The sequence below is a fragment of the Indicator indicator genome, chromosome 33 (genome assembly GCF_027791375.1).
Source record: "Indicator indicator isolate 239-I01 chromosome 33, UM_Iind_1.1, whole genome shotgun sequence".
Classification (NCBI taxonomy): domain Eukaryota; kingdom Metazoa; phylum Chordata; class Aves; order Piciformes; family Indicatoridae; genus Indicator; species Indicator indicator.
The window spans coordinates 5,665,809-5,691,087 of NC_072042.1; the positions used below are offsets into that span (position 1 = coordinate 5,665,809).

Here is a 25,279-nt window from a genome sequence, read left to right on the forward strand (position 1 = left end):
AGCCCCCCATATGCCCCGACCCAGCACCTCGAGCGGGAGCAAGCCTTGGCCAAGCAGTTTGCTGAGATTCTCCACTTCACCCTCAGCTTCGATGAGCTCAAGGTACCTCCCCAACACCCCCTGGGCTGGGGGAGTTCATGAGGTCCCCACCCTGAACCCATGCAAAAGCCACGAGGCAGTGCAGTCCCTGGTGACCCCCCAGGGCTCACCCTGGGCACAGCAAGCTGGCTGTGGGCCCCACCTGGGTCCTTAATATCAAACTGCCCCTCCCAGATGACCAACCCTGCCATCCAGAACGACTTCAGCTACTACAGGAGGACCATCAGCAGGAACCGCATCAACAACCTGCAGGTGAGAGGATGCTGCTGTTCCCCACCCAAGGATGGCTTCCCAGGCTGGGGAGGGTTCAGAGGGGAGAAGTAAGGCACCCCAATACCTCCCCTCCCCTCCCATCGTCCTTCCTCGCAGCTGGATGCAGAGAGTGAGGTGAACAATGAGATGGCCAACAGGATGTCCCTCTTCTATGCCGAGGCCACCCCCATGCTCAAAACGCTCAGCAACGCCACCACCAAGTTTGTCTCAGAGGTGAGGGAGGCCAGGGGGGACCCTTGGGCAGGGGGAAGCCTCCCTCCAGCCCCAGCACCACAGCAGGGTCAGGAAGGGAAGTGGCAGCCAGGACCTGCTGGGTTTCAGAACAAGACCCTCCCGATCGAGGACACCACTGACTGCCTGAGCACCATGGCCTGCGTCTGCAGGGTGATGCTGGAGACCCCGTGAGTACCCCGCGTGGGGGGGGGCACATCTCGGTGCCAGGGTGCCAGCCTGGTGGGCTCAGCCTGCCCCTCCCCCTGCACAGGGAGTACCGGAGCCGCTTCACCAACACCGAGACTCTTCTCTTCTGCATGCGGGTGATGGTCGGCGTCATCATCCTCTACGACCACGTCCACCCCGTGGGGGCCTTTGCAAAGACCTCCAAGATCGATGTGAGTGGCTGTGGGGGGCACCCGGGGGGTCCCACTCATCCCAATGGGGCTGTGACACCCAGGGGTCCCTCTCCCTGGCTGTCCCCTTAGGGGGAATTTCTGCCTGAGCTGGTTTGAAGGGGATCTTGACCCTATCTGGAGCAGTGAGGAGGAGGAGGATGGGGAGGAATCATAGGGAGGGTAGGAGTTGGAAGGGACTTCTGGAGGTCATCCAGGGTCACCTACAGCAGGTCACACAGCATTGCAATGTCCAGGTGGGTTTGGAAAGTCTCTAGAGAAGGAGACTCCACAACCTCCCTGGGCAGCTGGCTCCAGCAGGGCTCCAGCACCCTCACACCAAGGAAGTTTCTCCTCATGCTGAGGTGGAGTCTCCTGTGTTCCACCTCAACATCAGGCCGGGGGACAGCCCCTGGTGGCACATCCCCCAGCCTCTCCTGCTCCCTCCACCAGATGAAAGGCTGCATCAAAGTGCTGAAAGACCAACCCTCGACCAGCACCGAGGGGCTCCTGAACGCTCTGAGGTGAGCTGGGAGGGTGGGGGGCACAGGGGCCATGGCAGGGCTGCAGATGGGGCTGTGGGGGTGGCAGTGGAGCAGCTCATGGTGCTGGGGGTGACTGTGCCCTCTCCCCCCAGGTACACCACTCGGCACCTCAATGATGACACCACCTCCAAACAGATCCGGGCCCTGCTGCAGTGAGCTGGGGGGGCCCAGGCTCGTCACCATTGTCACCTCTGCCCATGGCCATCCTGCTCATTTTGTACAGAGGGAGAAAGGGACAAGAAGACAGACACAGAAATACACCAAACAATCCTGAAACGGGCCTGAGACCACCCCCCAAGGCAATCCTGCCCCCTCCCCCTCCCTTTCCACCCCCCTATCACCACTCATAGGACACAAAGTGTGGGTGGCACTGTGGGGACAACCATGCTGGGGGCTGCTGGGCCCAGGCAGGATGGACCCAGGCAGAGATGTGCCAATGGGGCTGGTGGCAGTAAGTGCCCATGGCACTGGTGGGGGGGGGAACCTTGGGGAGCAGGGAAAGGGGCAGGGGTCACCCCTGTCCTCATCCTTGTCCCTGAGCATCTGGCTGCAGAGGAAGAGGAGGGGGAGGAGGAAGAGTAGAGATGCCTGCAGATGTGCACTGGGGGAAGGGGCTCAGACTCAGTCTCACCTGGCAGGTTTTTAATGAGCAATTCAATCTCCACTCACCTCTTCTTTTCTACAGCCTCTCTTGGGGTGTGCAATAAAAATGACATTTAATGGTTGGGGTCTGTGCTGCCTCCCACCCTGCCCTGCACAGGCTGCAGGCCCCTGGATCTCTGACACCCCCAGCACTGAGCCCTCCCCCCCAGGACCATGACCCCTCCTTTCCCTGAGCCCCTGGGCACTTGTTCCTGCTGGCTGTCACTCCCAGCTCCCAGCCACCTCTCAATCCCACTGTGACGCTGCCAGTGACCCAAAGGGACAACGACCAAGGTCTGACCCCCACGGGGTGACCCCCAACCACGGTGGGGCTGCCCCCCAAGTCTGCCCATCTAGGGCATCCTCCTCCCCCAGTGCCCCAGCAGCCGCAGGCTGGCAGCAGTGGGAGGCTGCGGGGGGCCGTGGCTGGCTGCCACCTGCCTGTGTCTTTGCCGGCAGATGGCTCTGTGGCACCGTCACAAAGCAGCCTCGGGGCACCCCCGCCCCGTGCCAGCTCCACCAGGGCGGGACCCACTCAGCCTCTGCCCACAGCCTGCAGCCCCCTGAGCCGGGGAAGGCCCCAAGGGGCACCCCGGAACACAGGGCTCTGTGCCAGCCCTTGGCAGAAGCTTCATCACTCCCCCCCATGGGGACACCTCAGGACATTCCCTGCCACAGTCACACTCCTGGGGCACAGGGCCAAGTCCTCTGGGGTTTGGTGCCCCCCAGCCAGCCAGAGCTCCAGGGCTCCCCTATCCTGTGGCCTTTCCTGCTGGGCACCCACTTGCTGCCACCTGCACTGCCAGTACCCTCTTGCTGCCCCTCCACTAGTGATGGGCACCCCAGCTGTGCCACTGGGACACCAGAGCCCACCTGCAGGGTGGCTTTCTGGTGGCATGTCCCTGCCTCTGTGCATGACCACGGGGGTTGGAGCAGGGTCCTCACAGGCCCCTCAGCTCCAGACTTCCTCATGGTGCCAACATGGGGCACCCATCCCGGGCACCCACCCCAGCCCAGCTCAGCCCCTAAACCTGCACAGGCACCCACCAGCACCCCGGCCACAGCACCCCCAGGGGTTCATGAGCAGTGCAAGGAGAGGACAAAGAAGGGGGAAGAGCTGGCAGCCCCCAGCCCTTTGGATCCTGGCACTTCCTGGGCCCAGTGCCAGGCTCCAGCAGGGCACACCCAGGCTTTGCCGCCAAAGCCACCGAGCTCCCGCGCCGGCCACGCACTGCTGAGCAGCCTTGGCCAGCAGCTCCTTCCTGCCTCTTGAGACACAGCTTCCCCACAGCCCACCCTAAACACTGCCAAGGAACCCAAAATCCCTGCCCTGCTCCAGCCTTGGCAGCAGCTGGGCCTCAGTTTCCCTGTGGTTACCTCCAGCCCTGCTGACCCCAAGCAGACCTTGGAGGCTCCATCCCACCAAAAACATCGCCCAGGGCTTGGTTCTGTCCCTGTGGTGTTCCACAGCACCGTGATTCCACTGGGGACCTGAAGATGAGGCCTGAGTCAGGTGGCAGCAGCTGCCATGCGTCTGCAGGAGCTGCCATCCCCAGGTGACACCAAACCCCAGATGGTCCTCAGCCCATCTGAGGCACCAGGGACAGGATTGTGTCTGCAGTGTGGGAACGGGGGTGAGAAGAGCTGGGAAGAGTAGCACCACCCAGGAGCTTCAAGAGGAGTCCAGGGCAGTTAGATCCTTCAAAGCCACCACTGAGCAGACAGCAGCTGGTCACCGGTGCTGGGCAAGGTGGCAGCTGTGCCACAGTGCCCTGGTGGTGGCCAGTTCCTGGCAGAGAGCTGCAGCCTGGCCACCCCTGATGTCCCCCATGGTGCTGCCTCTTCCCTACAGGGGGAGGGCTGAGGCCAAACTCATGTCACATCTGTGGCTTCAGCCCCAGCTGTCCCCAGGCAGCTCCCTGCAGGGCAGAGCAGGTGGCAGGTCCCAGCCCGGCAAAGGCAGCAGTGTGGGGATGAGAAATGTCCTGCAGGATGAGCACTGGAGCAGAACATGGCAGGGAAAGGGAACCAACAGGTGGAGGAAACAGAGGCAAGCACAAGCCCTCAAACAGCTCTGAGGCTGGAGCTGAGATCCAGGAGGTTTCACCTAAACATGAGGAGAAACCTCTTTGGTGTGAGGGTGCTGGAGCCCTGGGGCAGGCTGCCCAGAGAAGCTGTGAGTCTCCTTCTCTGGAGGCTTTCAAACCCACCCAGACATTGGACCTGGGGAATATGCTGCAGGTGACCCTGCCTTAGCAGGGGGTTGGTCTGGATGATCTCCAAAGGTCCCTTCCAGCCCCCATCCTGCTGGGATTTGGTCATGTCACCAAAGGGACTTTGGCTGCTTTGAGCTCCAGGCATGTTGGCCACCAGTGAGAGCAGTAAGGCTCAGCCAGCCTCAGCCTCCCATGCAGGCAGTGAGTGAGAGCTGAGCTTGCTGAGGTGCCATGGAAGAGGCTGGTGAAGGCTGGAGGCCACTGGCAATGGGCACACAGATAGTGGGATGCAGCCCATGCCCCTCTCACAGCCAGACACAGGGCTTGGGGCTGCACTGGCTGCTGTGACCCCTGCACTGCCATCCCTCAGCACCCAGCCGTGCCAGAGGCTGGGGAGAGCTGCCCAGGTGAGAGGACTGCCCTTGGGACAGGCACAGGGATGATGCCATATCAGAGAGGGTCTCTGCCAAGCCCAAGCTCTCCAGCAGCCACACTCAGCCCGGCCAGGGCAGTGAGGACTTTGTAATTGCTGGCGAGCCGAGGCAGGCCGGGCCGGCAGCAGTTTCCAATCCCGGTGTAATTAATGACCTTATCTCTGGCCAAAGCCATTTAGATTAAGTGGCTGTGTGATGGGCTCGGCGGCTCCGGCTGCACAGATGGGAGAGCTGCGCTTGTCTGGGGATTAGCGCGGGGCAGATGGAGCCGGGAGCCGGTCCCCAGCCCCAAACCTCCCGGCTCCGAAACCCCAGACCACAACAACTTTCTCAGCGAGTCCTGCCCGGGCTTGGAGAGCCATTTCGCTTCGATCGTCCCTCCCGCAGGGCCCCGGGAGAGAGGAGCAGGAGCTGAGCAATGTGCCGGTGCCAGGGGTTGGTGCAATCCGTGCCGGGAGCTCGATCCCAGTCCCAGCCTGGAGTCCTCTGAGGTGCAGCAAGGAGATGTTGGCCACGGCTCTGCATAAATGAAAAGCTGTTCCCTCTCTGACAGTCCTCACCCCTCTGAGAAAGCAAACTCACCTGCTTCTGGCTGCTGGCAGGATCAGGGCAAGCTTTCACCTTCCTGTGAACAAAAGCAAGTGGGACAGACCCCACCCCCCTTCTCCTGGGACATCTGGGAGCTGCTAGTCCCAAAAGAAGGCAGAGGGTGACATGGAGCAGAGAAAAGGCTGAGCCCCTGCCAGACCAGGCTGGTGAGCAGAAGAGGCAGAGTGGCAGCTCTGGTGGTAGAGGAACAGCATTTATCTGTGGGGATAACAAAGTTCATATTAAACTGACTAGGGACCAGCCTGGTCATCTGACTGCACCCAGGAGACACATAATTCCCAGATAATTCCCACCCCTCACTCCCAGAGCTGCCCCCATGATCCCAGCATGGCCTTGGCGATGACTCAACATGTCCACACTCAACACAATCAGCAGCAAATGACAGAACCACCTGGCTGCAAAATCTGAGTCCTAGAATGGCTCAGGTGGGAAGGGACCTCAGAGCTCCTCTGCTCCAACCTCCCCACCATGCCCAGGGACACCTCTCAGCTACACTCAGCTGCTCAAGGCCTCATCCAGCCTGGCCCTGAACACCCCCAGGCAGGAGGCAGCCACAGCCTCCCTGGGCAGCCTGTGCCAGAGTCTCACCACCCTCCTGCTGCAGAACTTCTTCCTCAGCTCCAGTCTAACCCTGCTCTGCCTCAGCTTCAAACCATTCCCCCTTGGCCTGACTCTAGACACCCTCAGGAAAAGTCTCTCTGCAGCCTTCCTGTAGGATCCCTTCAGGTACTGGAAGGCAGCTCTAAGGTCCCCCTGGAGCCTTCTCTTCTCCAGGCTGAACACCCCCAGCTCCCTCAGCCTGTCAGGAGAATCCCAAAGCCCTGGAAAAGGCTCTCCCAGTGCCACACAGCACAGCAGGCTGGGCCATGTGGTGGCACAGAACACTGCTGGCGTCCTCCAGGAACAAGGCTGAGGAGACAACTGCCTGGCAGACATGGCACAGGGAATTTTGCTGCTCAGCAACTGGGATTCAAATGTGGGGCCAGCTCCTGCTGCCAAACCACAGTGTAAACCCCTGGGAATTCAGCTCCAGCTAGGACAGACTCCTCTGATGAGATCATTCCAAGTTCCTGTTTAACAGGTGCCAGCTCCTCCTGCACCTGCTCTGTGCACAGGGCACAGCCTGCCTCCACCAAGCTGAGAACATCTGCTCAGCTCCCTCAGAGGCTGGAAGAAGGAACCAGGCTTGGACATCCTTGCCCTGTGCCCAGAGGAGGGAATCTGAGCCAGGTAGAAAGAAGAGAGCAAGAAAATTGTGCTTGTTAATAGGGAGGGGAACCCACAGTCATCTTCCAACTTTATTTCCATACAAAAGGGAAAATAAAATAGATCCTCTCCAGAATGAAGGCAGAGAGAGCTCCCCCAGCTCTGGAGCTGCACTCCTGGCCAAGCTGGAGGAGCACAGGGTGGGTTCTGTCTTCTGACAAGGACAGGTTCTCATGCCAGCAGGATTGGCTCAACCATTCCAAGGACAATGCTGCATCCCTGGCAGGAATGAAGGCCTGGCATGGGAGGATGCTTCCAGCAGCCTTGCCCTGGGGCCCAGCCCTTTCCAGGCAGGGTTGGGGCAGCATGGGAACACAGCATGATGAGGCCACATGAAGAGGAGCTGATGCAGCTCACAGCCTTTGGTCATCACTTAACTCACCTGCCTCACCCCCCTCCCAAAAAAGAGTGACTCAGCTGGTTCAGTTCAAGGCCACCCAGGGCTAAGTGGCTTCCTGGCTGTGCAGGTGGCAGCCTGGCTGCTCCCCTTGGCCAGCTGGTTTGCAAGCCTAGGGCAGAGGCAAGCTGCTGTCCTCCCCAGAGGTTTCCACCTCCTCCCCTTTAGTCTCTGCAGCAAGGTTGGTGGCCTCCAGCTTCCTCTTCTTCTTCAGATGGTGCAGGTGGGACTTGGATCGTGTGTGAGCTAGAGGAGGAGGCAAGCAGAGCATTTAATGCTGGGAACCTGGAGAAGGGACTCAGAGGATCATGAAATCACCTGGTTGGAAAAGACCTTCAGGTCATGGAGTCCAACCACAACCCAATATCTCCCTCTGCACAACTCTCAGACCATGGCCCCAAGCTCCACATCCAAACGGCTTCTGAATACCTGCAGGGATGGGGACTCCACCTTGCCCCACCCAATCTCCCCATGCAGTGCAGAGCACCCTCCCTGAGCACCCTCCCACACAAAAGGGAATCCCAAGCCCTGCCCTGGCCCTTTCTCAACACCCTTCTAGGCCAAACTGTCGGGGCTCAGAGGTGAACAATCCTTCCAAGGCAGGACAGCCCAGGGACAAAACCTGGCTTTATATATGCAGAAGGCTCCAGAGCATCAGGACTCAACTCTCCCCAGCAAGTCTGCTGCCAGCTGAGACAGGATGCTGGGGGGACAGGAGAAAGGCAGGAGTGGCACCAAAGCAGCAGCAGCAGCAGCACACCTCGGGCTGTGGGTGAGGCTGTGCAACTCTCCACCACCCATAGAGCTCTGCCAGCATCATTTGTAAGCCCAGATGCTTGCACCACAGTGCTGGGGATATCCTGAGCACCTACAGAGCAGCTGGGGACAGAGCCTGCAGCAGAGTTCAGCTTTTGCACCACTCTAGGGCAATGCCTCCAGCTACCAGAGCACTGCAGCAGCAGTCAGGATGGGAACAGAGGTGTGATGCCAAGGGTGCAACTTGTCCTGGGCACAGCAGGAGCTGCATTTCAGTTTGAAATCACACAGCTGAGAGCAGCAAAACCTCCTGCAGCAGTGGCATTACCTAAGCAGAAGGTGCTGTGTGTAACCAGACTGAGGCAGCCTTCTTAGCAGGGTGGTTTTGCTATTTGCAAGAGATCAGAGCAGCAATTAAAGCAGCAAACTCTTCAAGCAGGGCCTTAATTAACCCAGGGTATGTGCTGAGTGAGTCAAGGCCCTCAGGTGTTTTCCAGCCATCCCTTTTCTGCCAAAGGATGAAATTACAAAGCTGCTTTATCACAGTGCTGGAAGGGTCACCCTCAGCTTGCACTAAAGCCTCACCTCTTACAGTTTGTCACAAGCTGACACCAAAGCTCACAGTGGCTGGAAGAAGAGGCAGCTGGTGCTGCTTTCTGAGGGAGGGTGCGCTCAGAAATCCATCCAAATGGTAAAGCTCAATAAAATTTTCCAATCTTCCAAAGCTAATGGGGTACAGGGAAGCAGTTCCCAGACCTCTCTCTAACCTGCCTTCAGAAAACAGAGCAGGCTGCAGATCCACTCAGCTCCCACTACTGCTTGCTTCTTTCAGCTTCTACACTCTGCAGTTCCAAGTTAACACCCAGGGTCTGGACCATATTTTTCTCCCACCTCAAACAAATTGAGGCTGATGCAGAGAACAGCTGGTCTGGGGTGAGGGAAGTACTGCCATCACCTATCAGAATGTGGGATGGCATCCCCCAGGAGATGGAGTTGCAGATGTAGTGGTTTTGGGGGAGGTCTGGAGGAGTTCTCCCTCAGTCACAAAACTTGCTGGACCTGGAAGGATGGCACAAGACCCTGAGAGCTTTCTGAGTCCTCTAGATCTGGAGGAGGTTGAGCTCCTTCAAAGCACCTCCAGGCTGGCTTAAAATGACAATTCCAGACTGATCCCACCACAATGAGTTTCCAATTCTGAGCCAGCTTCCATCTTTGCTTCCAGCAGTTTCCCAGCTCAGCAGGAATAAGCAACTTGTCTAAATCCAACCACCTGGGGACTTTATCTTTGCATTGTGGCTGTGCACACTGCACTTGGGCAGCACAGGGGAGATTTCCCAGTTCCATTTCTGCAGTTAGAAGTTTCTCCACTACTTTTTTTTTTTTTTTGGTTTGGTTTGGTTTGTTTGTTTCTGGTCCTCAGCATGAGCTTCCCAGCAGAGAGAAATTCACTGAGTTAATCTGATTCCAGCTGAGCTCTTTTAAAGTAAGTCTATTGAAAATAGAAAATCCCTTTCTATTAACATTACAGCTAGGAAGACTCTCTTCCCCCCCCCCCCCCCCCCTTTTTCTTTTAAATAAGCCACCCAGGCAAACAGGAGATACTGGAGCAAACTGGAGCTACTAAAAACATCAAGAACACAACAAAAAAAAATTAGAAGCAACAGATTTGGCCTCTGCTTTCTGACTGATCTGAAGTGCTGAAGAGGACCAGCAGCCCTGACTGGCCAAGCTCTGAGGCTTGATGTGCTGTGTAGATGCCCAGGTCCAGCATGAGGGCAGAGCATGGCAGTGCTTATAGTGGGCAAGGGGGGAAGCCTGACAGATGGCTGCTGTGGCACAGCTCCTGCAGCCCCTCTGGGCTGGCAAATGGCTGCTCTCATACCCAGAGCTGTAAACAATCCCTGACAGCCCAAGATCATGAGCTGAGGGTCATCCAGTCAAGGAAGCACAACTGCCCTGCTCCTGCAACCTGTGCTGCATTCCATGGTCCTGCTCTGCCAGGGGGGTTGGACTCAATGATCTTCAGAGGTCCCTTCCAACCCCTCACATCCTGTGAGCTGTGATCCCTCTGCTTGCTGGGCCCTACCCCGGGTGCCCTCCTCCCCTGCCCATCCCCAGCCCCTACCTGCCCACTCCCTGTCCCCAATGATGAGCCTGTTGCAGAGCTCACAGACGTGGTGACTCCGTTTGTTCTCCTCCACATCCCACTCCATCCTCACAGGCTCTGCTGGGGGCTCACGTCCCTGTGGATTAAATCATTCCTCCAGTTGCTTTCCACCATCAAAACCTGCTTGGCTGTGTTCACTTTGGGATAAGAACCTGCCAAAGCCAGACACTAAGGTCAGCAGGGCAGAGTGCTGCAGTTCCACCCTGCCAGACAAGTGGAGTTCTAGCAGCAGGAGAAGTTTTCACCTCAGACAACAGCCCCCAGCCCCTGCCCCAGTGAGGAAAGCCCAAGGCTGGGCACACAAGCAGCAGCCCTGCTCATGACACCAAGTGCCAAGGCATGGAGGCTACCAAGGAGCTGGCTCCTCAGGCATGGCTCACATCTGGACTCCAGCTCCCCAGTACCTGGATGAAGCTCTCCACAATCTCCAGAGCAGGTTTCAGCACATCCTCCTCCCACCTCGAGTGATCAGACACCTCCAGGCCATAGACTGGGGGCACATTGGGGCCAGGTCCTACAGGGACACAGAAAATAACAATAATTAATATTGTCACTACCAATAATTAATATTGTCATCCTGGTCACCACCAGGATGTTCCCAGCACCACAGAACTGCCAGGGTTGGAAGGGACCTCAAGGACCACCCAGTTCCAAGCCCCCTGGCATGGGCAGGGACACCTCACACTAGAGCAGGTTGCTCACAGCCACATCCAGCCTGGCCTTAAGAACCTCCAGGGATGGAAGTGTCAGCACCCATGGGGCTATGCTGTCAGCAGGGGGATCTGCCCTCTCCCATGTGGTTGTCATTCAGAAGCAAACCAGAGCAGCCTTCCCAGAGCCAAAAATCACCAAAGATCTCAGCTTGGAGGGGACACCACCCAAGCACAGAACAAGAACACCTAAGAGCTCCAGCAAGCACCTCCATGGCTGGCTGGCTGCCTTCAGGACAGCATTGTGAAACCCAGGCATGCCAACAGCCCACCACAGCAGACACTTCAGCACAGCCATGGTCCACAGGAGGCTGTAGAAGATCAAAACCAAAGCTACATCCAGGCATGAAGCCATCAGAGAAATTTTACATGGGAGATGCAGGCATGGAGGCTGGATGAGGTTCCCACTCCGAGCTGGAATTCCTCCTGTGGCTACAGGGGCCAATGCTCCTGGCTCACAGCAAGGGGCCACAGCAGGAGGGGTTTTACTAAAGCCTCAACTTGACAAGGCTCTCACTTGTCAGCTTGACAAGTTTCATGTGCACTCACAGTGCAGGAGCCAACTGCATCCTGGGCTGCAACAAAAGAAGTGTGGCCAGAAAGTCGAGGGAGGGGATTCTGCCCCTCTGCTGAGACCTCCCCTGCAGTGCTGGGGCAGCTCTGGAGCCCTCAGCACAGACAGGGACCAGAGGAGGCCACAGCAATGCTGGGAGGCCAGGCTGGGAGAGTTGGGGTCGTTCAGCCTGGAGAAGAGAAGGCTCCAGGGAGACCTTCTGGTGGCCTTGCAGTGCTTCAAGGGCTGAGCAGAAAGCTGGGAACAGACTTTGTTTCAGGGCCTGCTGTTGCAGGACAAGGGGGATGGTATGGAGCTCAAAGAGGGAGATTCAAACTGGAGAGAAAAGAGAAATTTCTTACACTGAGGGTGGTAAGACCCTGGCCCAGGTTGCCCAGAGAGGTGGGAGATGTCCCAGCCTGGAACCATTCCAGGTCAGGCTGTTTGGGGCTCTGAACAACCTGCTGTAGCTGCAGGTGTCTCTGCTGACTGCAGGGGAGGGTTGGACTGGATGAGCTTTACAGACCCCTTCCAACCCAACCCACTCTAGGATTCTATCATTCAAAGCCACCCCCAGCCTGGCACCAGGGCACCAGGTGCCTGCTGCAGCCCAGCTGCAATCAGAGTGCCCACCCCCTGCAGCTCACCTGCCTGCAGACACAGGGCACAGAGGGCCCTGCTGGGCCAGAGCCACCAAGGCTGCCATGTGCCAGTGCCCAGCAGGTGCTGCTTTTTATTGCTGTAACTACAACCAAGCTGCCCACAGGGCAGCTCTGCAGCACACCTGCCACCAGAAAGGTGAGAAGCAGCCACCAAGCACATGGCTCCAAGAAAGCTCTTGCACCTTGTTCAAAGCCCAGCTTTTGAGTCCAGTTTCTCCCTGCCTCTTCTTTTTTGTTTTTCCTTTTTCTTTGCAGGTTTAGTTTGTTGGGTTTTTTTTTTTCCTGCATTATTGTTGTTTTGCCCCTACCAGGCACCTTTCAACAAGTGCCTGGCTCCCAGCTGCTGTTGCTGGCCCTGCTCCAAGGCTGGGGCTGGGATGGGGAAGTCCTGCTGGCTCCCTGCCACCATGGTGGTGAGCATGGCCCAGGCTAAGAGCAGCCAGCAGGATCCTGCTCTTAATCTGGAGGGCAGCTGCCAACTGGGCTTTGCACCCTGTGCAGGGAGCATGAGCGGGTGCCTGGGCAGAGGGATTGTGCTGGGCACCCCCTGCTCCAGCCCCTTGGCAGGACAGGCTGTAGGGATGCTGCATCCCAAATACTGGGTTCAGTTCTGGGGCCCTCCACCCCAAGAAGGGCATTGAGGGCCTGGAGCAGGTCCAGTGAAGGGTCTGGAAAACAGGGCTGGTGAGGAGCAGCTGAGGGAACTGGGGGTGTTCAGCTTGGGGGCTGAGGGGAGACCTTCTGGCTCTCTACAACTCCCTGAAAGGAGGCTGGAGACATGTGGGGGTTGGGCTCTTCTCCCAGGTACAAGTGACAGGACAAGAGGAAACAGCCTAAAGTTGCCCCAGGGGAGATTTAGGTTGGACATGAGGAACAATTTCTTCCCCAAAAGGGCTGTCAAGGCTTGGCCCAGGCTGCCCAGGGCACTGGTGGAGTCCCCATCCCTGAAGGGGTTTCAAAGCCCTGGAGATGTGGTGCTGAGGGATTAGTGGTGCCCTGGCAGTGCTGGGTTCATGGCTGGAAGGTCTCTTCCAATCAGAGCTACCCTATGCATGTATGCCACTGGGCAGCATCATCTCCTGCTGCCCTGCATGTGGCTGTGCCTTGGCTCACTTGGTGCCACTGCAGCATGAACCAACCCGAGGGCAGTTTTGCTGGGGCACAGGGGAAGCAGTGAGAAGGAGCTGCCTCCCTGGGCAGAGAGGCTGTGAGCAAGGTAAGCACAGACAGCACCTTTTGGGCTGTCTCAGGGGGAAGCAAACAGCTGCTGTGTGGGAAGGAAGCAGGGCAGAGCCTCCTGTGTGGATGGGGACCTTGGGTGCCTGTGGCTGCTGGAGGGACCTGGCTGGCAGCAAACCCCTGCAGGGTGCCCAGGGCAGGCTGGGCCAGCAGGAAGAATCTGGGAAGGATCATCTGAGGAGAAGCTGGAGAAGCAGCACTCTTCTGCCTTGAGCTGGGAGGTGAGGAGAGGGAGGGTGAGGCAGGTGGGAAGAGAGAACTCACGCTTCAGGAAGCGGTTCCGGACCCATTTGTTCTGCCTCCGAGCATACCTCTTGGTCACCTGCTTGAGGGCCTGGATCCCTTTGAAGCAGAGGGAGGGGGAAAGAGAAGCTTTATTCTTATTCTGTCAGGTAGGACAAAGCTGCTCAGGGGCTGCATTGTTCTCCTAACACCCAGCTGAATACTTGCCTGCACAAACAGAGCCCAGGACTCTGGGTGGGCCCAGAGGATGGTTCACCACTGCACAGCCTTTGAGTGTTTACTACCAGACTTATCAGAACCCTCCCTCATCATCTCCTGAGCAGACACAAGTCCCTTCTGCACCAGGTTTGTTTCCAAGCCTTTCATCATTTGGGTGGTTTCCTCAGCTTCCACCTCCCCTTCACACTGAAGCCTCTTCAACACAAACTGACTCCACCTGGGACCTCCACTGTGCAGCTCTCTCCTTCACAGCCAGTCCAGAATGACAAATGCCATCATGCTGTGATCCACCAGATCCCCAGATCCCTTCCCACCATCCTCCTGCTGCACCAAATACTGAATTCTGCTTCATTCCTTCTTTCCACAGCTTTCACACCCCAGCTAGGATCCCATCACTGGGCCAGCTCCAGACCCCAAATCATGCTGTGCTCCATCTTGCAAGGAGGCCTGGAGGAAGGGAGGAACTGCTCTGGGTGTGCTCACAGAGCCTCTCCAAGCACTAGAAAAGGTGTCTCTGCCCACCCTGGGCTGGAAGAAGTGAAAGATGCAGAGAGAAAGATGCAGCTCAACCCCAGCAGGACCCATCCCAGGGTCTGAGCTTGGTTCAGACCATCAGGCAGTGTCCCCTGGAGCTGCACACAGCGTGTTCCTCTGACCTTTCTGCAGCAGCAGGGCACTGGTCTCAGGTGAGCAGCTCCCCTCACTGACAAGGTACTCATGGAACTCCTTGAAGCCAATGGACTGGAAGATGCCATGCTGGTAATCCTGCCTGGAGAACAAAACAAGAGGCAGAGGTCAAGGCCATTTCCTCCTCCTTCTCCACCCTCCCCAGAACAGCTGAGGTCTCTTGGTCTCATCCTGCAGGGACCCCTCCAGGGGACATAAGCCCCTGGCCTCAGGGGACAAGCCAGGCACACACAGGACACAGAGTGGTGCATTTGATGCCATCCCACATCAGCTTTGCTGTGTGAGCACTGAGGAATTGTCACTGAGGGGAAACGGCAGAGCCCAGGCCAGATGAATTCAACACTGAGACCCACAAGGGCCTCTGCTGTGTGAACAGCCCTGGTCTGTGGGTTCTGGAAGGGGAGGCTAGGAGGTGCTGGAGGATCTGGCTGGTTCAGGCCCTCCCACAGAGGCAGGCACCCACCCCATCTGCTGGCCCTGCCAGAGCAGCAGGCACTGCCAGGAGAGGCCTGGGAGCAGTGCTACATCAGGGCTGCTGCATGGGCAGCCTGGCTGGAGGGGCTGGGAGCAGGAGGGGAGCTGCCCTGCACCCACCGCTGCTCAGCCACCTTCTCGCGGTTGTAGCGCCGGTGGAAGTCCTGCAGCTCCTGCAGCAGCCCTGCAGCCACCATCTCGTCCACTCGCTGCTCCAGACGCTGGTCCAGAGCTGCCAGCAGAGCAGGACACACAATCACACAAACATCCAGCTTGGAAGGGACCCTCAGGGTCACCAAGTCCAGCTGAAACCTCCTCTGCAAGGCTCAGCCCTAAACCATATCCCCAAGCACCACATCCAAACCGCTTTTTAAAGACATCCAGGGCTGGGGACTCCACCACCTCCCTGGGCAGCTCATTCCAGTGCCTGGCCACTCTTGATGGGAAAAATTTTTTCCTACTGTCCAGCCTAAACCTACCCAGTCGTAGCTTGAGGCCATTCCCCCTTGTTCTATCACTAATTACCTGGGAGAAGAGAACAGCCCCAGCCTATCTACAACCTCCTTTCAGGTAGCTGTAGAGAGCTGTGCCCTCAGGCCACCCACAGCTGGACAAGGTGCCAGGACTGGGTCTGGCACTGCCAGCCTCCTGACCCAGCTGTGGAAGGCAGAGCCCAGCAGGTGAAGGGAGCAAGCCTCTGTCACCCCCACTGCAGCCAGGGAATCACTGCTTCGTCAAGGAAGAGGCTGGGGCAGGAGCAGGGAGCCAGCCCTAATCCTGCATCGTGCTGAGCCAGCCAGGAGCCCACCCTCACCTGCCTGGTCTGCATGCAGCCACAAGATGCAGCAATGTGGGTACTGCAGGGGCCCACCTAAGGGCCCCCCACCTTCCTCTGCCTGCTGCTGGTGCAAGATTTCACTATGAGGGATCCCAGTCTCTTCAAACACTTGGAGGCTCCTGTAAGCAGAGACAGACAGAGCTGAGAGGCTGGGTGAGGGGCAGCTTTCCATCTCCCCAGCAGCCCTGGGGGCTCCAGCAAAGGGAACCGCAGACACTTGCTGTGATCCAACCCTCTCATGTGGGGGGAGGGCAGGTTTCTGCTCCCCTCCCCTGCCCAGCATCCCAAGCACACCCAGGTCCCCAGGGGTGCAACGCAGTGCAGAGCACAGCGATGGCACCCAAGGAGCCCAGAGCACAGCCACCCACTCCTGCCTGGCACTGGGACAAGCCCTGTAGGGGACAAGGTTCTGGCTCCAGCCCTGCTCTCTGCAGCGAGGCAGAGCTGCAGGGAAGGGGCCAGTGGTGCTGCTGCTGCTGCTGTGAAGAATTTACCACCAGTCCAGCCCAGCCCAGCCCAGGCAGGGAGGTGGAAGAAGCTGTGCTGTGTGCCCAACCCTCCATCCCCCTGCACCGTGCGAATGGGGTGGGCGTTGAGTTCTGCTCCCCCCGGGCCAGGGCTCGGCTGGGCTGGGCCTGTCAAAGCAGCAAGCCTGGTCTTGCTACCCTGCTGTTCCCACAGAGCTCAGCTATGTTACTCAGCCAGCACAGCAGCTTGCTCTTTAAATAGCTCCAGATAAACCCTGCTGCTGGGGCACAGCAGCAGGAGCAGCCCCAGAGTACAGAAGCCAGGAGCCATGTGCTGGCCTGCACCCCAATGGCAGTTCAAGCTGGGAGCTGAGTGGCCAAAGGTCTCAGATCCCCTCCCCAAAACCAGTGCTCCAAGGTCCCCCTGCAGCTTGCTAAGAGGCTAGGAGCACCTACCCAGGGTGGGGGAGCCCATCCAGCCGTGTTCCCGGGCTGGGGGAACCCATCCAGCCGTGTTCCCGGGCTGGGGGAGCCCATCCAGCCGTGTTCCCAGGGTGGGGGAGCCCATCCAGCCGTGTTCCCGGGCTGGGGGAGCCCATCCAGCCGTGTTCCCAGGGTGGGGGAGCCCATCCAGCCGTGTTCCTGGGCTGGGGGAGCCCATCCAGCCGTGTTCCCAGGGTGGGGGAGCCCATCCAGCCATGTTCCTGGGTGGGGGAGCCCATCCAGCCGTGTTCCCAGGGTGAGGGAGCCCATCCAGCCATGTTCCTGGGCTGGGGGAGCCCATCCAGCCGTGTACCCAGGGTGAGTGAGCCCATCCAGCTGTGTTCCCGGGCTGGGGGAGCCCATCCAGCTGTGTTCCCAGGGTGGGGGAGCCCATCCAGCTGTGTTCCCGGGCTGGGGGAGCCCATCCAGCCGTGTTCCCGGGCTGGGGGAGCCCATCCAGCCGTGTTCCCAGGGTGGGGGAGCCCATCCAGCCGTGTTCCCGGGCTGGGGGAGCCCATCCAGCCGTGTACCCGGGGTGGGGGAGCCCATCCAGCTGTGCTCCTGGGCACACAACTCCCTCGGGAAGCGGTGCTGGGCCCTGGCACCTCCTGCCCCCCACACCAAGCTCACCTGGCCAGCTTGCGCCTGTCGTGAGGGTGCAGCCTGGCTGCCATCTCTGGGTCCACCTGGCTGAGGCGGCGATGCAGCTCCACACCATCCAGCTGCTCCAGCTCCGCCTTCCTGTCCGGGACTGGCCCGGGGGCCGTGGTGGCCTTCTCCTGTGGGGCACAAGACTGCCCTGAGTCAAGCCAGGGCAGTGTGCAAGATCCCCCAGCAGTCCTGAACAGAGGACTTCTGGCTCTCCTTGCCCCAGTCTGGCTTGGGGAGTACCACACTCAGTGGCAGGAATCCTGCCCTGAACGTGGGGCTCAGCCTTTGTCAGGGGAATACCCTGCCCCCCAAAAGTACCTTGGTGTTGATAAGGACCTTCCAGAGCAAGGACTCAATGTAGTAGTTGGTTCCTCCCACAACAATTGGGATCTTGTCTCGGGCAAAGATATCTTCAATGTGCCACAAGTCAGGGAGCGTAAGCAGAATTGCATGGCTGGGAGGGAAGGCTGTGGGGAGCAGAAGCGTGGGGTACAGACTCCCCTCTCCCAGCCCCAGAGAGCCAGGGAGGCTGCAGGACAGGGTTAGAGATGTCCCTCATCTCTCACTATTATCCTCTGCTACCTGTGCCAGGTAGCACCAACCCTCAGGGAGGGCAATACTTGGGGCTCAGCACTGCTGCTTCCCCACCCAGCCCTGAGGAGCAGCAGCTCTTAGCAGCAGCTGGGTTAAAGAAACTCCAAGCCCCACTCGCCAGCAGCATCCTCTGAAAACTGGAATTAGTTGTAGTGTGGAGAGCCCAAGGCTGATGCAAACACTGATGCCTCTTGCAGGTCTGGCTGTGGAGGGGAGAAGTCCATATCTGCTTGGCCAGGCAGGCTGCACTGAAAGGATATCAGAGCCACAGCTTTGTCTCTGAAATCCACCACGGTGTAGTTGGAGACAAGGGGATCCACGAAGCTGATCATGTGGTGCCTGCACAGACGCTGCTCCTGGGGAGACACCTTGTTGGTGATGATGTCCAAGCCCTTGTACACCTGGGGAAAAGAATGGGCTCACCTCTGTGTCCCACAAAACCCCCACTGACTGCTGCTCCTTCCCCCCAGCACAGCCACTGTCTGCCCCTATCACCCCTCAGAGCTTTTCCTGGTCTCTGGAGAAGCAGCACAGGCACAAGCCCAGCTCAGGCCAGGCAGCAGGAACCTTGCCAACACCTGCTCCTGCCAGGGCCAAACTGCCTCTCCCTGGTGTTTGCTCCTGCCCATGAGAGATGAACCATGAGTCCAACAGCTCACCACTGCCTTCCTGCTCTGATGGAACCCTGTGGTTAGGGATGGAAGGGTTGAGTGAGCGATCAGTGAGCAGTGTCACAGCAGGGTCAGTGCAACCAGCCAGGCCCAGAGCTCTGCTACATGAAGGCAGCTGCCTCCAAGCTGCCATCTCCTCATCTGCTGCCCTTGCAGCTAAAAGCTCAGGTGTGCCTCTCTCCAAACATCCCTCTCCACTCCTCTGGGGACGAGGATCACTGCTTCCTGTAACACACCAGCATCTCTCTGGATGCAACACGCAGCTTCATGGAGCCTCCTAAGCGCACACCAACTGCCTCAGCTCATGCACACCTTAAAAGCCTGCCATCAAAATCTGCTCCTACTGAGACAGACAGGCACAGAGGGGAGGAAGAGGCATCAATGCAGGTCAGTGAACCCAGAAGAAAAGTGTAGGAAGGTGCCAGGAGGCACTGGTCAGTGCAACCAGCAGCATCTCGCTGCTTTGAGAGGCATCTTCCATCAGCTAGACAGCTAAAAGCAGAGCAGGGAGAAAAGCCACCTGAACCAATGCCTTGGGAGCATTCTTGGTGAAAAGCCAAGGCACCCTGTGATGCCAGCAGCAGGCATCTGAGCCACAGCCCAAACCCACCCTCCAGGCTGCAGAAAGCAGCAGCCACAGCCCAGCCCACAGACCCACAGTGCTGCCTCAGCTTGGTGTCCTGTCCCCATGGCTGGGCTGGGTCCCCTGAGCAAAGCCCTTGCAGGTATAAGTTATCTTTCACCCAGGAGAAGGGAAAATGACTCCTTCCTCTGCTCCTCACAGCCCCCCTCAGCATGAGTTGTACTCTAGAACTGCCTTGGGCACGACTGTCAGTGGGTGTTGCAAGGCTTTGCAGGGCTGCAGACAAACAGGGATAAGAGAGGGGATCCACAGCCTAAGGGTGCTGGCAGCAGGCACATGGTGAGTGGGGCACATGAAGCCTTTCTGCCCAGCACAGCTCTGCATCATGCCAAGGACCAAGTACCCTCCATGCCAGTTGTGGGTAAGGCTCTGCTTCAGGCCACAGTCACAGGGAGGATTTGTTCAGCTCTCAGCACCTTCCTGCTTGGAGCAGCCTCCCAGCTTGGGATAAACTGGGCTGGTAGAAGAAAGGGCTGGAAAAATGGCTGTGCTCGTTTCCTCCTCCATCACCCAGAAACCACCCCAGCCAGAGGGCCAGACTTCCCAAAACAAATTTCCCTCTAATCCCCTCTGAGAAGCTGCCAAGCCTCCGGCTGCAGCACAGCCTCCACCCACTGCCTCCCCTGGTCCCAGACAGAAGGACAAGGTGACACTGAGGTGACCCACAGGCAGAAGGGAGGTTAGTGGAGCAGGGAAGCCCGATCTGATCCCTGCCTGGAGCAGTCATGCGAGCTGCTGGGGCAGCTGAACCGGCTGCAGCCTGGCAGACACTCCCTGTCTTGCTTAACTCTTGCACTTGCTGCTTGGATGGTGAGGGCCAGGGCCAGCTCCTGCTCCAGCTCCGGTCCCTCAGCAGGAAAAGGCTTGCCCTGGGGGTAGGAAACGAGGGGGGAGCAGGAGGGCAACCAAATGCTCTTCCTTTCTGCCCTGCAGAAAGCCAGCTGGCCCCAGGGGATGGTGAGCAGACAGGAGGAGAGGCCCAAGAGGCAGCTCTCTGCCAACATGCCCCGTGGCTGGCTGCAGCCTATTGATTCCCTTCCATTACCCAGCACCATTCAACACAGGCCCCCAGTCGGCACCAAAAGCCTTTGAATTCATCAAGTTTTGGCTCAGTGCCTTCTCTCCCCCTTTGCAAGGGCCAGTCCAGACCTTCAGCTCCTCCAGCTCCCACTCATCTGCCTGAAATCACAGTCAACAGAGGGGCTGACAGAGAGATCCGAAGGCAGCCGGGAGCTGCGGGTGCCGTGCACGGGCAGAGCTGGGATTTACAGTTCAAGCTCCAATCCCCCAAGGTTCTCCTGCAGATTAAACAGCAAGAGCCTCCCCACATAATCTGGCAACAAGAGGAGGAATGTGGTGTCAGTGTGTGGGCTGGCAGGAAACAAAGGCAGCCTTTTACACACACCCAGCAAAGCCCGGAGAAGGTTTCCACCAGCTGGCTGTCGGCAGGGCCTCGCTCCCAGCCGTCCTCCCGCCGCTGTGTCTATTTTCAGCAGGCAGCTCAGATAAGCCTTTGTTGCTTTCTAAGGCCCCAAAACAGATTAGCAGCAGCCTGGAGCAGCAGGGCCTCCGAGACATCGAATCCAAGCCGGGGACTAAAGATGCTTAGCCTTGACAGCGTCCTCCCACCTCTGCCGCTGAACCCCCCGGGGCAGGTCAGTCCCACAGCTCCCAGCGCTGGGCTGGAAGGGCAGCGCTGTCTGCCCTCCTAAAGGATGGGGAAACTGAGGCAGGAGACACAAGCGAGCAGTGTGTGGATCCTCAGGAAACGGTGAGGATCCTCTCAGCCTGTGGCCTGGGGACGGTGGGCTCGCACAAACCCTCACTCTGGCACCAGTTTCATGAACAAACCCCAACTCTGTCCCTGTGTCAGTCTGTCCTTGCCCTCGTGCAGGGAGCACAGCTGCAAAGGGGACACATACAGCACAGGGACCTCAAACACAACCAAGCCACCTAGAGCTGGGAGAAGCATGAAGATTTCACAGAGGCCAAAGGATCTCCCAGCTGGAGAGGGGCATGCAGGACCCCAAATCAAGCCAGGGTGCACAACTCACTCTCCTGCCACAAGAAGGATGTCAGCAAGGCTCCCGAGCTGTCCAGACCTGACACAGTAACCAGCAAATGTCCCCAGTGTGCTACAACTGGCTCTGGAGAAGGACTGCATTGCCACCTCCAAGGGTGACATCCAAAAGGGAGAGTGGGATCAGGATTGAGAGCCCTTCAGCAAGCTGGCCCCAGGGCTCTCCACTCAGCCAGGAATGAAGAAAAAGGACTGGCTTTGCTCCATGGAATGACTTACTCCTAAAGGAACCTCACTGGGATGACAAATGTCAACAGAAAGGACAAAAGAAAGATTAAGAGGCCATCAGATTAAGCAGAGCTCCTGAGCTGCAGGCAGGCAGCAGCTAAATCTGTAATTTGACCACAGCGACTCAGGGCCATGACTAAAACATCCTGAAGATAGAGGGGTGCCTGTGTGCAGGAACAGGTGGGCCTGGGGGCTCCCTGGCCCCTTCCCCAGCCTGGCTGCAGCTCCAGCAGCTGCCCAAAACACTGCCAGCATTTGTCAGAGCTCCACAGAGCCCACACAGCACACGGGGATGAATGGACAAGAGGGAGCTGAGGGCGGCAGGGTCGCTGGCAGCTGTCAGTCCGAGAATGAGCAATGGGGAGGTTTAAAACCCAGCGACTCTTCGCCGCCGACAGCGGAGCCAGCTCTGTGCGGCAGAGGGGAGACAATATCGCACGGGAACAAAGCCAGCGAGAAAGCAGCCCCAGTTGGCTGGCCGCGGCCGCCTAAGCAGGGCACGGGGGTTAGTGGAGCGTGGTGGGGGAGGCGCAGACGGGAGCTGCTCCAGGCCCTGCCTTCAGGCGGCCAGGGCTCCCCCGCCCCGCCGCCCCGAGAGGCCTCGCCGCCAGCACGGCTGCCTGCCGGGATAAAGCAGCAGAGCTGCTGGGCTCTCGCTCCACAGTCACGCTAGAATGAGATTAAAAGGAAAGGAGGACAAGAGCCACTCAAAGCCCAGATGCCATTGGGTGCCTGCAGCCAGAGTCCTCCCAGCGCCTGCATTCCCATAGTGGGACCTGAAACAACCAGAGCACAAAATCCACGCTTCAGAACATCCACCAGCCTGAAACGGGAATTCGCAGCCTGCTGGTCGGCTCCAGCCCTGCCTGCAGAGCTCAGGATGCAGTAGGAACCTCCTGTTCAAGGACTGCCCAAGCCTTACAGGTCTTTTCCTCATGATCTTTGAGATCTTTTCTCCTGATCTCAGAGGCCTTTTCCGGCCTTAATGATTGTATGCTGGGCTCACTTGCTGTCCATATGGTGCAGTCACCATATGCATGGTTGCCCAGAGAAGCTGTGGAGGCTCCAAGCCTGGAAGTGTTGAAAGCCATCTTGGATGGGGCCTTGAGCAACCTGGTCCAGTAGGAAATATCCCTGTCCATGGCAGGGGGTTAGAAGTAGATGATCTTTAAGGTCCCTCCCAACTCTATATTAAAGGCTGTTGTACACTGGGCTGGTGGACACCATGAGGTCAGAGAACCTCAGCATTCACAGTGCCCAAACAGGCGTGAGTAACCAAACAAAAGCTCCAGGGCTTGTCTAGATCAGGAAGGTCAGGAGTAGTAAAACCACACTGCCCAAGCCCTGTTCAGAGACATTTCTAATACAGGCACTAGAGCAGAGTTAACTCACATTGGGAACTAAACAACAGCCACTCAAAAGCCACCTCAGCCCAGAGAGGGTCTGCAGAGACAACCAGCCCACAGGAGTTCCACACCTTGGGCTCAAGGAGAACAAGATGGGCTCTCCAGTCCTTCTTTAGGGAGAACGCATTAAAAGCTCACAACACCAGCAGTGCCTGGTGACTCCCAACAGTTGGAGGAGCGCAGCCAGACAGCACTGGACAAAGCTTCTGCATCCTGCCTGAACATTTTACCCCTGCAGGATTTTTGTCAATTCTGCTCAGATCTCAAACACTCTTTCCCCCAGAGCTTAAGGAAAACATTCCATAAATACAAAGCTTTCTGATTGCTTGCTCCAAATCCAGGAGAGGAAGTTTTACATTTAGCCCTCTAGAATACCACCAAGCAGCATCAGCAGCCTCCTACAAGAAACTAGGAGGTGGCTGCAGGACAGTGAGAGTCAATCTCTGAGCAGCACAAAGGGCAAAAGGTGGTGTGGCAGAAAATAGCTTCTTTTAAAAGTGTAATAAATAGGTTAAATATTAAACTTGACAGAGAGTTCAGGCATTAAAAAACAGTGGAAGCGTTGATTAGGAATGAAAACATTTTGCTAAACAACAACAAAGTCCCTGTGGTGGCTGAAATCTACATCTTGTGACAAGGCTCTGGTAGGTGAACACAATTAGGCCCAAAAAAAAACCCCACGAGGCAAGGCCCCTTGGTGTTTATTGACCCCGACTGTGCAACCAATGTATTCCACACTGCTGCCTGCAATAAGAGACAAGACCACAGAGACTGTCACAGTAAGCAGCAAATATCATTTGTAATCTCCCTCCCATCTCTCATTGCTGACCCTTTGCTGGTGACTGAGGAGGGCGGGGAGTGCTGACCTTCAGCTGCCACAAACTGGAACACAGAACCTTCAGCCTCAACATGAGAAGAAACTTCTTTGCAGTTGTCCACAACCCAAGGCAGTAGACCCACATCAGCAGAAGCAATCCTGGGTGGCACTGACTACTGATTAACTCTTGCTGCTGTGCTCCCTTAGTTAACTGCTCCTTGCACCTCCATACAACTTTTTGTAGGTTAAAATTAAATCACACTTCCCAAAGGTGAACTTATTGTGATGGCAAGATTGAACAAATTCATCTCTGTAGCTTTGGCTGGACTGCCTTGTTCAAGGCTAATAGCCCCCCAAGAGCAGGAGGGGAGACTGACACCACTCACTCCAGAACAGGGACACTGCGATAGGGGCACCGGGAGCATAACCAGCAGGCAGGATCTGTCCCCGAGGCTGTTCCCCACAGTCACTCAGCCGCGGGGTCTGGAGTCCCCGGGGCCATGCAGCCTGCAGCCCCCACAGTGGCTGTCTGCAGGACCAGGCCAGGCCAGGCCAGCCCCGGAACCCTCAGCCAGGCCCAGAGCCCCATCGAGGATCCCAAGCCCGGCTCCAGCTTTCCCCGGTGCCCAAGCCCGGCCACCGTCTTCCCCAGGCCCAGTCGCGGCCCTCCCCGGCCCGCAGGCCCGGCTGCGGCCTTCTCCGGGCCTGGCTCTTGAATTCCCTGGGCTCCAGGCCCGGCTCCGCTTTCCTTCAGGCCTGGCTGCGGCCCTCCTCGATCCCCAAGCCCGGCGCCGGCGTCCCCCGCTTCCTGGGCCTACCCCCGGCCTGCCCCCGCTGCCCGCGAGCCTCCGCCAGGCCACCCCCGGCGCGGCGGAGGCCGGGCCCGGCCGTACCTGCATGGAGTCTGCGCTGACGATCTCCCCGCCGAGGCGCTGCCCGAGCTGCAGCGCCAGCGCCGATTTGCCGGTGCCGGTAGCTCCAAGGATCACGACCAGCGGCCGCGGAGGACGCGGCGAGGCCCGGCCCCAGCAGCGCGCGGCCGCTGCCATAGCCCGGCCCGGCCCGGCGGCTGCCATGGGGACGAGCGGGCGGGACGGGGGCGGGACGGGGCCGGGGCCGGGGCCGAGGCCTGGGCCAGGGCCACCCGCGGAGAGGACGGGGCCGAGCCCTGGGCCCTGTCTCCCTCTGCCAGAGGGGGTACCCATCCCCAGCCCTGGTCCCTCCCCTTGCCCTGGGCTCCGGACTGGGTCCCCAGCCCTGGCCCCGTCCCTGGCCGCTGCCCGGCCCCACGGCTCCGGCCCCATTTGAGGTTCCGCAGGCACCCCCTGCCTACAGAACCACTCAGACCTGAATTGTGTCAATGAGTGGGGTTCTGTCCCCTGCTACCGATTTTTTTTGGGGGGGTGGGTGTAGGTCGGGGTCGGAAGGATGCTGTTGCCATAGCAACAGGGCAGGAGGATGAGGAGCGGGGCTGCTGCCATAGCAACAGAGAGGGGCTTGTTGCCATGGCAACCGCAGCCTCCTCGGGGGCTCGTCTTCTCATCGCCACGGCAACACGGGGAGATGGGGAGCGGGCGGCTGTCTCCGTGGCAACAGAGAGGA

The 25,279-nt window shown here is 58.4% G+C and overlaps 2 protein-coding genes across 2 annotated transcripts in view; one reads left to right on the top strand and one right to left on the bottom strand.

Annotated features, from left to right (window-relative positions):
- LOC128977699 (CYFIP-related Rac1 interactor A-like) overlaps positions 1-1,681 on the top strand; it is a 2,874-nt gene extending 1,193 nt beyond the window's left edge. The window contains exons 4-10 of the mRNA XM_054395320.1: positions 1-102; positions 274-351; positions 469-585; positions 694-773; positions 857-983; positions 1,434-1,504; positions 1,618-1,681. The exon at positions 1-102 is cut by the window's left edge and continues 35 nt beyond it. Of these exons, the coding sequence (XP_054251295.1) occupies positions 1-102; positions 274-351; positions 469-585; positions 694-773; positions 857-983; positions 1,434-1,504; positions 1,618-1,681 (639 nt within the window). The remainder of the gene's footprint in view (positions 103-273; positions 352-468; positions 586-693; positions 774-856; positions 984-1,433; positions 1,505-1,617) is intronic.
- Positions 1,682-7,200: 5,519 nt separating this feature from the next.
- On the bottom strand, positions 7,201-24,753 carry TRIT1 (tRNA isopentenyltransferase 1). The gene is made up of 11 exons (XM_054395201.1): positions 24,571-24,753; positions 18,093-18,233; positions 17,557-17,655; positions 17,218-17,366; positions 15,614-15,756; positions 14,920-15,031; positions 14,295-14,407; positions 13,441-13,518; positions 10,417-10,526; positions 9,971-10,088; positions 7,201-7,335 (listed from the first exon to the last, which is right to left on the bottom strand). Exons 1-11 carry the CDS (start codon positions 24,751-24,753, stop codon positions 7,202-7,204), a joined length of 1,380 nt encoding a protein of 459 aa, XP_054251176.1. The 3' UTR covers position 7,201.
- Between the last annotated feature and the right edge of the window lie 526 nt (positions 24,754-25,279).

Coding starts and splice junctions, on each gene's coding strand:
- TRIT1 (XM_054395201.1), bottom strand. CDS start 24,753: ATGGCAGCCGCCGGGCCGGGCCGGGCTATGGCAGCGGCCGCGCGCTGC. Junction 15,757..17,217: donor GACAGGCGCAAGCTGGCCAG/GTGAGCTTGGTG, acceptor CTCTGCTTACAG/GAGCCTCCAAGTGTTTGAAG. Junction 10,527..13,440: donor CCGGAACCGCTTCCTGAAGC/GTGAGTTCTCTC, acceptor GTGTCCCTGTAG/GACCTGGCCCCAATGTGCCC.